The sequence below is a fragment of the Hyaena hyaena genome, unplaced genomic scaffold (assembly GCF_003009895.1).
Source record: "Hyaena hyaena isolate Hyena2069 unplaced genomic scaffold, ASM300989v1 scaffold_139, whole genome shotgun sequence".
Lineage (NCBI taxonomy): Eukaryota > Metazoa > Chordata > Mammalia > Carnivora > Hyaenidae > Hyaena > Hyaena hyaena.
Genome location: NW_024080771.1, coordinates 2,526,868 through 2,540,362, shown reverse-complemented (window position 1 = coordinate 2,540,362; position 13,495 = coordinate 2,526,868). Strand labels below are relative to the sequence as shown.

The window sequence follows — 13,495 nt, the reverse complement described above, 5'->3', positions numbered from 1 at the left end:
CTTTGGTTTTATCTCCTAGTTTCTAAGGGGTCTCTGTGGTCCTCGGGGACTGGTTTCGCGCGGTTGGGGGGGGGTGCACTACAATCTGAGTTGTCCTGGGAGAAGTCAGGGTGACCCGCTCACACTGTGCCGCTGAGACCCGTTTGCGCGCACCAAGCGCTATTCGTCTCCGGGCTTGTTAGCGAAATTGCCCACGCATGAACGTGACCCCAGGTGTTTAGGACTCAGAGTCCGGAGGCAGGAAACGTGGCCGCCCGGGCCGAGCCGCAGGCGGATCCGACGCTCCCCGGGGTGCCGGGATCCCCGAGCACCTGCCGTTCCGCTCCCTCCCCGGGGCGCTCCCGCGGGCGCGGGACGGGGGCGGCGCGCGGGCTCGCGGCGGGCAGGGCGGCGGTGGCCGGGCGCCCTCCCCACCTGGGACGGGGCAGCCGCAGCAGCCGCCCGCGCCCGGCCGGGCCCGGCGCGCCGCCAGGGCTGGGGAGGGGCGGCGCCGAGGGCGGGGGCCCGGCGCGGGGCAGGGCAGGGCCGCGCCGGGCTGCGCGTCGCGGGGCCGCTGGGGCTGCTCCGGGCCGCTGCTCTCCGAGGAGCCGACCGCCGGCTCCGAGAGTCCGCGGCGTTGGCAGGCGTCGCCGGAGCGCCGGCCATGAGGACCCTGTGGATGGCGCTGTGCGCGCTGGCGCGGCTGTGGCCGGGGACCCTGGCAGGCTGCGCCGAGGCGGGGCGCTGCTGCCCGGGCCGGGATGCCGCCTGCTTCGTGCGCGGCTGGAGGTTGGACAGGGTTTACGGGACGTGCTTCTGCGACCAAGCCTGCCGTCTCACGGGGGACTGCTGCTTCGACTACGCCAGGGCGTGCCCAGGTGGGTGGCGGGGCCGGGGGGCGGGGGGGGGGGCGCGCCGGCCCTTCGCCAGCAGCCGAGGGGCGCGGGGTCCCACGGCAAGGACCGCAGCCCCAGAGCAGAGATCCCCCAGCCATGTCCATCCTGGCGTGTCCAGACCGTCCAGCCTGGCCTGCCCCTTACCCCCGCCCCCCACCTCCCCGCAGGTGCATCTAGCCCCCTCCATCCTAGGGTCCTCCAGCCCCTTCCATTCAGGTACACCTGCGTCCAGGGCTCTCGCGGGCCTCCCGGTGTGGCCGGACCACTCCAAAGCACCTCTCCCCACCGGAACCTGGATGGAAGGGGCTGGAGCCGTCTGTTCTCCGGGAAGCTTGTGGGGCTCAGGAGCCCCGGCCTGGCGGGGCCACCTCCTACCTGGACAGATGGCGTGCCAGGTTCCGGGGGCACGTCCCGGGCCAGGCTCCACCACTTTCACCCTGTTAACCCTCAGGGATCCGAGGCGACAAGTGAGAAGTGAGAAGGGAAGGGATGAGTAATTCTCCCACTTGGAGCCAAGGGCTTGCTCTGGTAGAGAACTTGTGCAGAGGAAGTTCTTGGAGGGGCCCACAGTTGTCCTCACTTCTGGACTCCAGCTCGTAGCACAGCCCCTTTCTTGTAAGAGGGGTTTGATCTGCTCTTTGCATTCAATTTTCTCTAGTTAGCATGATAAAGGTTTTCCTCTGGGGGGGGGTGTCCTATTGTATTTTAATCCTGCTGCTTTTCCTGGAGGGTCAGTCTTTTTCATCTTTAAATTTTCCACAGTAGCACAGTCCCTGGTAAGGGCTCAATAGATGTTGCTTTAATTCGGTTAAAAGATGAAGAAATGGTGAGTATGGTTCTAAAGAACAAGGTTTACCCAAGAGAAGCCAGCTCTAGAAAGAGAAGTGACCTTGCTTCCTGTGAATCTCATCACCCAAAATGCCTCCTGTACGTTAGGGTTTGACCCCAAGGATTCCCACGTTGTGACATCCTCGGTATCGTCCTGGGAGAGTAACGTGCGGGTCTGCGTCATTGTTCGGGGAACCGGATGCCGGGTAGGGAGGAGCACACTGTTGCCTCTGCGATGCTGGAGGAAGCCACCAGCCCGTGACGAGATATCACCCAGACCCGGGCCTGAAAGAGCACGATTGAAAAACATTAAGATTTTCCTGACCCTGCTTGAAAGCTAATGATTTACTTGTGAATATTGATTCTCTTTTTGATAAGCTTCTTGCCTTTTCGGCTCCAAGGCCACGGTGTTCTGCTACTGAAGTAAGGTGGAGAGTCAGTTATTTAGGAAATGCAGTGCCCAGGGTCCCCAGCCCCTCCCCCGCCCTGGCAGAGCTTCCTACTTAAACTCCCATTTGCCTCGGTTTCCTAGATTCCTCAAGCAAAGCCTCTTTCATGATGGCAGAATCACTTTCTCACAAGTGATTCACTTAGATTTTGAATACAGAATTCCTGAAGACCAGATAACGTGGCCCAGTCTGTGCTAAGCACAGGGATACACAGATGAAGACACAGTCTCTGCTCCCTACAAGTTCACAGTCAAGCAGGGAAATACACCTGCGAACCACCTGTAACATGCTGAGTGCCAAAATAAGGGATCCAGGAGGCTCCAAAGAAAAAACTCAGAAGACCCAGGAATTCAAGGAAGACCTCCCAGAGGAAGTAATGTACCAGCATGGTTCTGGCGAATGAGCAAGAAGTCTCTAGAAAGGGAAGGAGAATTCTAGCAGGAAAGCATCACATGGTCATTCCGCAGTTACCTGTGGGTGTCTGCTTTTTGTGCCGGGAACTAGGCGAGGCCCTGGGGCGGCCCTGGTGAGCAGGACACTGTGAACACAGCTAGGTATGGAGAGATTCAGGCACAGAAGAGGCGTGGGGACCAGAGTCCTGAGAAGAATTTTCCAGCGAGGCCTAAGAGTGCTATGAGGCGTTGTCTGTATGTGGCCAAAATGAATCCCTTACTTTCAGCCCAGAAGGTAGAAATATTACAACCAAGAGTCTGTGATTTGGGAGTGGGGCTATATTGGGTAAGTAGGAGCAGAGGAGAGAGAACTTACCATCTCGGGAAGGGCTCAGACACAAATCACAGCAGCTCCGTGCTCGGGCAAGAGCTGTGAGCAGTGGGCATGGGAACCGAAAGCAGAGAAGGAACGGAGCCCAAAAGAATTTTGAAAGGAGCATATTCAGCCTTATGCCCTTCCCCAGGGAAGTTAGCAGAGGACCTCGCAGGCCTGAGCAGAAGCAGACGCAGGACCTAAAAGGCTCCTAGTTGGTAAATTCTCTGCGCTGAAGTTTCTTGGGAGAAGAGGAAGAAAATAGAGACAGTTGGAAGTGGGCCAGTTGGAAGACTGAGCCTGCTCTCTCTGCAGAGCAGAGGGTGAGAGGGGGCACCGCAGAGCCCAGATGCTCAGTCGCCTTAGCCCCGGACCCGCGTCCTAACTGTGCTGGCTCTCGGGGCCTGGGGGAGCTGCTTACAGGTGCGCGAGCTGGGGCCTCACAGGGCTCTCCCATCACTACGTGGACATGAATGGGCAGCACAGTGACATCCAAACCCACGGCTGCCGGATTTCGGGCTGCCAGCTGCCACATCTGTTGTGCATGGCTGTTCCTTACTCCTAAATACGTCAGGGTGTGGCAGCTCAGGGCCCCCCAGTCACTCCACGTGCATAGAACCATTGCGTCCCTTAGAATCTCTTCTCCTCCCCCCATGCGATGTCACCTGCTGATGCTGTCTGAAACCTCTTTGACTGAAATTACATGATATGTGAACCAAAAATGGAGACGTGTTCGTAGAACTGAGAATGCCTTACTTCTCTTCCTTCTGATTTTTTTTTCTTCTTTGTAAACACTTTTATTTTTGGTGTGGCTAAGAGATGAAATCCTGGCATTTCTCTTTCTAAATAGGAAGGTTTTTTTTTCAGTTAGTAAAAATAAGTTATTGGGTTTATGGATTTACTGAACTGCCAGAAATATCTGTTCTGAAACAAATTATCTCAGAAAAATCTCGTTGTGATGACAGCATAGGTTTCCACTCCAATTCTATATCTCCGTTATCCCCCCGCCCCCCAAAAAAGAATAGAAAAATTGGCTGTGACTGATCAGGGGTGAGGAGAGGTAAGAGGGGACAGATCCCAGTGACCCTGCCCTGTAAGAACTTCTCACATATCAGGCTCAGATCTAGATCTCACATATCTAGACCCTGTGGTCCTAGAGTCTGCATTCCAAGATCAAGGAAACAGTAGGCTGCACTCGATTTTTGAGGAGCAAATTCAGGAAAGAGTCATTATTAACCCGAGTAGAGCAAGACAAAAATTGAGTAGCCTGCGTGAGCCAGTCTCTTCTCCTGGACTTATGGGGAATCTAGGAAACTAACTGGCCCATATCTGCTGACCTCATAACTGGAAGAAGGGTCAATGCCCTTGAAAATATGGGCTCCACAACTTACCCAAGGGAACGATGTCCCAGTCTACGGAAATTTAGAAAGTCGAAGCTTTACTGGAACTGTAGCGGCCCAAGAGACAGCGTGTGGCTTCCCCTGCCTTTGTCTCTGCAGGAAAAATGAGCAGAGCCTGGCCCCGGCATTCAACATGACTTGACTTTGCAGGCTTGGGCTGCAGCCCTGGGTGTTCAGGGGAGGAGGGTAAAGTTGTCCGCCCTTCTTCAGCCTTTACGCTGTGCCAGGCACCTCACAGCTCTGCTCTTACTCAGCTCCCACAGCCCACCGCCATGGTAAGCAGAGCCCTGGGAGGTTGGGCAGTTTATCCTAAGGCACATGGCCAGTAAGTGATGGAGTGAGATCTGAACCCAGGAACTCCGAGTCCGGAGCCCACACGTTTAAAAATTATGTCTGGACCCTCAGAGAAATGAGGCTTTATGAGAAGCTGTGTACTTTGCAGGGTAGGCCCCGGGTAAATACTAGTGGAGTGAGTGAGCCTTCTCTCTCCTTCGACTCCTACTCCTCAAGGGCAAACAGTGGGTTCTGCGCCTCTTTACAGTCCCCTGACGTCCATCGTGGTTGTCAGAACTCGAGCCGTCATGCCGCTGAGGGGCTGTTATCTATCCCAGCCACCTGGCCTGTCAGAAATAACATCTTCCTTCCCCGACTGCAAAATATGCTTGTTGCAGAAAATTTGGAAAATACTGAAACACAAAAGAAGAAAACAACTCACCTGGAAACTTCCTACCCAGTAAAAGCATAATTATCTTTCTGATCTGTATGCCCTTTCTTTTCCTGGGTTTATAGGCTGTATAACATTCTGTTTTTCTTTTTAAAAAGAATTTTTAAGTTTATTTATTTTGAGAGACAGAATAGAGGAGGGGCAGAAAGAGAGGGAGAGAGAGAATCCCATGCAGGCTCCGTGCTGTCAGTGGGGAGCCTGATGTGGGGCTCAAACTCACAAAGCGTGAGGTCATGACCTGAGCTGAAACCAAGAGTTGGATGCTGAACTGACTGAGCCACCCAGGTGCCCCTAAAATTCTGTTTTTCTAATGAGGCAGTCCTTTTTATTGTCTCGCTAGCATTTCAGGAATTTGTCCAGTTAATGTCTCAGAAGAAAGAAAAGACCCACTGGCGGCCAGGTAACATGGTTTCTGTGAGATGAAAAAAAAAACAAACTTGTATCATTTTGTTGGAGCTTTCTGGTGGGGGGTAAAGAGCAATGTGGTCTCATTCGAACTTCACGGAAGGTTTGACAAGATTTCTCAGAAAAAGGTATACATAGGAGAAAGAAAAAGGCCTATGACATTCAAAATTATGTCACTATGAGATATGTGTGTGTGTGTGTGTGTGTTAAAGGGACTGCTGTATTTTTCTCCCACACAACGTCAGGAAACAAATGCTATGCGTTAATGGTACTGCTGTGGGTACGAAAGAATATTTCGGGGGCGCCTGGGTGGCTCAGTTGTTTAAGCGTCCAACTTCAGCTCAGGTCCAGATCTCGCAGTCTGTGGGTTCGAGCCCTGTGCGGGGCCCTGTGCTGACAGCTCAGAGCCTGGAGCCTGCTTCCTTTCTGTGTCTCCCTCTGTCTCTGCTCCTTCCCCTCTCACTCCCTGTCTCCCTGTCTCTCAGAAATACATAAACATTAAAAAATAAATAAAAAAGAGTATTTCCTAGGAATGGCTAGGAGTATTTGAACTTAACAACATGAGAGAGAAAGCACTTGTTCGTGGGTGGCCTTAAACAAAGAGCCAAGAAGGCAGGGCCAGATCTGGGATTAACCAATGAGACATGTGTGAAAATAAGAGCAAGGTTTTATATTGAAAAGACACAATCCAAATATATTCCTGAAGTGAAGGACTCTGGCTGTCAGCTCAGTGCTTGTGTGTGTCTGTGTGTGTGTGTGTGTGTGTGTGTGTGTCTGTGTGTGTGTAGCATCAACAAGAGAAACATTAGAAAAATGTTTTTCTCGTGACCTCTTGGTGCCTAAGACAGCATAGCGTGCCTGGTTCTGGTTGCCGCCCACATGGAGGCGGTGAATGGACCTGGTGAAGGCCCAGTGATCATTCTGAGAGGACAGAGTGTAGGAAGATGGGTCTGGGCGCTGGACTCATCAACCTGGAAAGTCGATGCTAGAGGGAAGGGGACCCACTGGAATGTTAAGTCCATGCGCCACGCGGATAAGATAAACGTAGATTTTTTTTTCGCCATATTCTGAAATTCTTGAGTGAGGGAAATTTGGATCAAATTAAAGGAAATTCCACTCCATGCCACTGATAATAAAATGAAAGCAGCTTGTTATTCTCAAGATGTGGTACTGGCAGGAGATATAACCGGATGTGAAAGGATCTGAAGGACTAGTGGCTGCCAGCAGAGGCTGAGAGCTATGTGACCTGAAGGCACAGAAAACCATGCTCCTTCCAGCGACCCCCTTTGGGGGCACCTTTGTCAGCAGAGCCTAGACAACTCGCCCAGGTTGAGAATTCCCATACTTTGGGTGATGGCAGTTTCTGAATTTGCTCCTGTGCTTTCACCAGCTTCCCTTCCCACTCTGGAGCCCGAGTCAGTGCTTTGGCTTCTAACTAATGACATATGCAAACCAGAATCTGATTCAATGTAGAAAATTATTTAGGAAGAAGGAGGAATGAATCCAATGCTATTCCATCCATCCGTACATCCATCCATCCATCTATCCATCCATCCATCCATCCATCCAACAGATATTTGTTGGCCAACTACCAAGCATGAGTCATGAAAGGACTCATTAATGGCAATAAATACAATAAATAAATATGTACACTATGTAATTATGGATTATGGAAATGTTATAAAGCAAGGAACCCTGAGCTCTGAGAGGAAGTGTTGTGTGGTGTGGCAAGTGGGAGGCTGGGGGTGGTACCGGGAGAGTACTTAGATAAGCCGGCCAGAGAAGGGCTCCCCGAAAAAGAAATAATTCATCTGGGGCCACCTGGGTGGCTCAGTCGGTTAAATGTCTGACTTTAGCTCGGGTCATGATCTTGCGGTTCGTGAGTTCGAGCCCTGTGTCCGGCTCTGTGCTGATGGCTCAGAGCCTAGAGCCTGCTTTGGATTCCGTGTCTCCCCCTCTTTTATGCCCCTCCCCCATTTGTGCACTTGCTTTCTCTCTCTGTCTCTCTTTCAAAAATAAACACACACACACACACACACACACACACACACACACACACACACACAGAATTCATCTGGGACCTAAGGGATGAACCGACCCAGCCATGCCTAGTTTGGGAAGAACAATCCCAGCAGAGAGAACACACATAGCAAGCTTCCAGTGTGTGACAGAGTTTGGTGTAGGGAGGCCAGCATGGCTGAAGCTTGGAGCAGAGGTGGGGGGGGGGGCGGGTGACAGGCTGGGTCGCACAGCACCTTGTAGCACAGCAAAGAGTTTGATTTTATTCCAAATTCAATAGCAAACCATTAAGAGAGTTTAAAAAGCCATTTATTATTATTATTATTATTATTCTATTTTTAAAGATTAGTGGTATATTTGGTAAGGTAATTGTACTTGGGAGTGACTGGATATCCCTGTTAGGACATGTGAAATGTGCTCAACTCTTTTTTTGTGTGCAGATTCCTTACTGAAATATATAACGTATTTCACTGCTCTTGGTCATTCTCCCTGGGGCTGTGGTAGGGACATCTGATAACCAGAAAGCTCTCGAGGAAGGGGGATTAGCCGGTCCCTCAGGGAGGATTTGATAATCCTTGAGTCTGGACCTATCCATTATTTCCCTTGGTAAGGAGCTAGACGCCGGGGGTGCCCACTGGGCCTAAAGCAAGGAGTCTATGTGTCTGTTCTCTTCTGTATCTACTCCTTCTCTGTCTCTGCTCCCTGGGACCATGGCCCAAATGAATGGCCTGCATTCACATCCATGTCTCAGAGTCCGCTTCAGGCTGACTCCACCGGGATATGAAGTTGAGTTGAAACAAAGGAAAAAAGAAGACGGCTTGCCCGGCACTCTGGCATCCTTTAAACCTAAGCTTTGTCTTCTTGTAAAGGGGGTGGGATGCTGTCATTAAATTCTAACCATTAGGACCTTGGGAAGCTGTGACAAGCCTAGAGTCGGAGCTGATCACGTTGCTCGCCAGGTCCGCTGGCCTTCAGTAACAGCTAGTGAAATGTGAGGATTAAGAAAGTCAGATTTTAAGAAAGAATATCTTGATATGCCAGCTACTGATGTGAATCCTAATGGAAGAGTTCGAAGGAAATGTGTGTCCTGCAGCTGTGATATATGACTTGGGGTGATAAATCTGTCAGAAGTTCCCTTACTTCCCCTAACCTCCATGACCCAAGGGCCCTCGTGATCTATGATGAATTGCAATCCAAACAATCAGAAGTACAAATTGCGGACGCCTGGGTGGCTCCGTCAGTTGAGCATCCAACTTTGGCTCAGGTCATGATCTCAAGGTTCCTAAGTTCAAGCCCCGTGTTGGGCTCTGTGCTGACAGTTCGGGACCTGGAGCCTGCTTTGGATTCTGTGTCTCCCTCTCTCTCTGCCCCTCCCCTCCCTGCTCGTGCTCTGTCTGTCTCTCTGTCTCTCTGTCAGAAATATATAAACATTAAAAAAAATTTTTTTAAGCTAACAAATTATTCATGAATATAATCTTTTGTGCAGAATAGGAATAAATACCTCAGATTCCTCTTCCAACTCAAAATATTTTGCCGAACACCTTTTTGGGTCGCGAACTTTTGCTAGGTGAATTTTTTTCATTTTGTCTCACAATGAAGCCATCAAGATGATGTTCAAGACCCAGAACTTTCTGGGGCACCTGGGTGGCTCAGTCAGTTGAGCGTCCGACTTCAGCTCAGGTCATGATCTCACGGTTTGTGGGTTCGAGCCCCGCGTCGGGCTCTGTGCTGACAGCTAGCTCAGAGCCTGGAGCCTGCTTCAGATTCTGTATCTCCCTCTCTCTCTGACCCTCCCCTGCGCACACTGTGTCTCTCTCTCTGTCTCTCAGAAATAAATTAAAAAAAAAAAAAAAAGGACCCAGAACTTTCTGATTTTCTTTATGAGGCTGTTAAAGTCATGGATCGGAGACAAGAGACATAGTGTTTTCCAAGGTCAAACCTGAGCCGACAGGAACAGCAACTGATTCAGTGATTCTGTGACCTGCGTCAAACTAAACATTCCACACGAGGCACAAATGTTACAAGACGTTGGGAAAGTAAATTCAGTCAGAAAACTGTCCCCAGTAGCATCTTTTATCATAGGGATAGCGTGTATTCAAACCAAGGCCTCCATATCACTAAATTCTGAGCTAATGCCATGGCAAATTTTTATTTTATAGTGATGTCCAATGTTAATCTTTGAAACAAGTCTTTTGTTTTGCTTTTTAAAGTGAATTATTAGGGGCACCTGAGTCGGTTAAGCATCCAACTCTTGATTTCAGCTCCGGGTCAAGATCTTACGGTTTGTGGGCTCGAGCCCCATGTTGGGCTCTGCACTGACAGCATGGAACCTGCTTAGGATTGTTTCTCCCTCTCTCTCTGCCCCTCCTTGCTCTCTCCTTCAAAATAAATAAACTTTAAAAATAATTTTAAAAAACCAGATAAAGTGCATTATTAAGTGTTCAAGGCCAACACATCAGGGCAAGACTAACTAGACTCAGGGATGAAGAGATTTGGGGGACAGAGAAAGTTCTTGGAAGAATTAAGGACAGAAAGAGTCCTTCTCAGTCAGCTCGTAGCCCGGCAGTCTCTTTTAATCCCTCCGGCTCTATGGCCCAATTAAATCATGGGATCATGAAAATAAAAGGGGCGGGATCCACCAGAAATGACGGGAGCGGGAAGTGGACTGTTAACTGATATTCCGAAGGACATGCGTGTAGCAGGTATTGGGAACCCGTCTCACGTGCCTCATTCTTGCTTCCTTAGGTACTTGGCATGCGGTGCCTATGAATTTTTAGATGCTTAACAAATGCATGTTTTACAACAGTCTGGAGTTTTTGAATTACTGACCGATGTTTATGTTGTATGTGACCCTTTTCGTGTCCGAGTTAGCTATGTGCTGCCAGATGATCGGTCTTCCAAAATCCTTGAACCCTCAACTAGAGAGTGCTGAAGGGGCCAAATGAGTTTTCAAGTACGAGCTGTCAGAAGTCCAAATCGAGAGTTCAGAGAGGTTAGAGTGCTTTCTCGGTGAAGACGCCGTAAGCTCGGAAGTATGAACACAGTAGGGAAAGTGGGTCACATTTTGTGAGAAAGAGTTTTCATCTCTAGTTCATAGGTACATCTTTTGTTTTCTTATTCTTCCCTTAGATGCAATTTCAAGTCCTGAAATAATTCCACCTAAAAACTCATTATAGTCCTTTTAAAAGTTTCATTAGGACTTTACGTGGGAAAGTTAAATGTACAACCACGTTGATTTTCCAGTGGTGGCCAGAGCATTGTCACCACAGCCAAATTCTTGCCCCGACTCTGCTTCTTCACACGTGACCATGAGTACTAGTTACCCCTGAGGGTTCTGGTTGCTCTCCGGTAAACTCCAACTCTCATAGTTTAGGGGTCTAAGGCATCAAGGATGTTACTGGAGCACCTAAGAGAAGCGTCAAGTATAGACGTCCCTTGGTGTGGCCCTAAACCATGTCTTACCGAGTCACATTTGGGGACAAGAATTGACTTGAGAGTTTTATTTGTTTTTTCCTCTTTACGTTTTCTACAATGAGCATGTATTGCTGTTGCAATAAAAATGTTCTGGGCAGGGGAGGATGAAATTAAAATCTAGGAAAAACAGAAGTAAAGATCTTATCTAAGCCGGAGGAGTATGAGGAAGTCCCCGGAGGCGCCGCTCTCTAACTGGGGTGTGTCCCTGGCTCAGACTCACCATCAGGATCCCGGAGAAGCTGCCTGTCCGCCACCCCACCGAGAGGTGCCGGTTATCAGCTCACCATCGGGGTGGTGGGTGGAGTCGGTGTCAACTGAGCCCCGCTGTGACTGATCCTCCCAGATCGGGGCGCAGTCAAAGCGCGGGCTGCGTGGGCCAAACACGGCCGGTGACGTGGGCGGGAGCAGGTGGAGGCTGCCGGTGCCCCCAGGTGAGCGTGCCATGCCACCGTGCTGTTTTGCAGCTCGCCCTTGCATCGTGGGGCAGTGGAGCCCCTGGAGCGGCTGCGCGGACCGGTGCAGGCCGGCGGGCCGCGTGCGGAGGCGCCCGGTGCAGCAGGAGCCCAGCAACGGCGGCGCGCCCTGCCCGCCCCTGGAAGAGAGAGCCGGCTGCCTGGACTACTCGACGCCCCAGGGCCAGGACTGCGGGCGCTCCTTCGGTACTGAGGGCTTCGCGGTGGTGGCTGCCTTTGTTGTCTCTGATGACGTCCCGTAAGAGGGCAGGTGCCGAGCGGGGCGAGTTCCGCGCGCTGCGGGCGGTGGGCTGGGCCAGGCCGCCCCCGGAGCAGACAGGAAGCTCGGGAAATGTTGATAAAGGAGTGAGTGTCAGCTGCGTCGGTGCCGCCCTGCTCCACCCCCGCCCGGTGTTGTCATAACCCAGTGGTGGCCCCTTCTCCTCCGGGCGCGCTCAGGGCACGGGACATGTGCCCTGTGGTTTTTACGCAAACTGGAGCTGGAGACAAAGGACTTTAGGGAGGGTGACAGCGTTTCACCCTGGAGCAAGTGCCCATAAGGGTAACTTAACTATCCATCTTGCACTTAAAATTCTTGTTCGGTCAGGTACGCTCATCACATGCATGTGAACGTAGTAGAAAAGAGATTGATTCCTGAACAATGTGACATTACCCCCCGTAAATCCCTGGTTCCCCCCTCAAGCTGACTGAATTGGGGCTGATGTGATCAGATTTGTGATTTGAAAAGGTCATGCTGGTCGTGGTGTGGCCCATGGAGGGGCCAGAAGTCAGCTCATGAATGAATTGGGAGCCATGGAAAGCAGACAAAGAAATAAGGGAAAGGGCTAACATCCCGTGTTGATCCGAATTGAGTCTGATAGAGGAAAACACTGCCTTCTCAAGATAACAAAGATCGTATGTTTTTAGAGGAAGCTGGATATTTTTATGCCAACCTGACCGTCATGAAGCCATTTTGCTCCCTTTTTTTCATTCTGTGCACAAATATTTATTTATTTTAATTTTAAAAGCAAGACATTTATTTTATAAATCATATCACAGGAGCGCCTGGGTGGCTTAGTCGGTTAGGCATCCGACTTTCGCTTAGGTCATGATCTCGCGGTTGGTGGGTTTGAGCCCCGCGTCGGGCTCTGTGCTGACTGCCAGCTCAGAGCCTGGAGCCTGCTTCAGAGTCTGTGTCTCCCTCTCTCTGTGACCCTCCCCTGCTCACGCTGTCTCTCTCTCTCTCCTAGAAATAAATAAAACATTAAAAAAATCATATCATAAATCACAGCTGTAGCCTATACCAACACTATCATAAGTGCAGCACATTAAGATTTTAGGCATTGTTATTCCATCCTGAACCATATTCTCATGTTTTACAAACCAAATAACAGAAGTCTTGTACTAGTAAAACATTTCAGCTTTTTATGACACATTTTAGGAATATTAAGATGCCATGAAAACAGAGCCCTTCTAGATTGTAGTCTAATTGTGCACAAATATTTATTAAGAGTCTACATGATACCAGCGACTGGGCTTGGTGCCAGGGTTACACAGGTGACATATGTTGACGTGGAGCATGTTGTCATGTGGATCACCGTCTGGTGGGAGCGGAAGATGATAAGCAGATGATCTTAGGAAAGTAATTCCAGAAAATTAGGGCTGCAGTTTGGTGCAGCTGGTACTGAACAAGGGAGAGACGTTCGGAACAAGCGTGTGTATAATAGACTGATTTCCCCTGATCTTGAGGGAAGAGGGGAAGGGAAGGGACTTTCCTAAGGATGGGGAGGTAAGGCTGAGAAGTGTAGAGCTTTCTGGGCAGAGACTGGCATGGGGAGCCAGGTAGTCGGGTGTAGGGAGTTCAAGGGATTTGGGGGCCGATCTAGGAAAAACAGGTCCACGAGAGGTGGGAATACGCAATAAGCTTAATGGGGCGGTGCTCGGACAGTGTAGCGTGAGAAGGGGAAGTCCAGAGGCTCTGGTGTGGGGACCACCACGCAGAAGGGGAGAAGAGGAGTCGGCCAGGGCGACGTGTCTACGTGATGTCAGCTCCAGCATGGTCTGGACTGTATGGGGCAGAGTTTCAGAGAGCAAGGGTGGCAGC

The 13,495-nt window shown here is 50.6% G+C and overlaps 1 protein-coding gene across 1 annotated transcript in view; it reads left to right on the top strand.

Annotated features, from left to right (window-relative positions):
* Nucleotides 1-502: 502 nt before the first annotated feature.
* SBSPON (somatomedin B and thrombospondin type 1 domain containing) overlaps nucleotides 503-13,495 on the top strand; it is a 30,213-nt gene continuing 17,220 nt past the window's right edge. Inside the window, exons 1-2 of the mRNA XM_039238400.1 lie at nucleotides 503-857; nucleotides 11,404-11,598. Coding sequence (XP_039094331.1) covers nucleotides 644-857; nucleotides 11,404-11,598 — 409 coding nt within the window. The 5' untranslated portion in view covers nucleotides 503-643. The remainder of the gene's footprint in view (nucleotides 858-11,403; nucleotides 11,599-13,495) is intronic.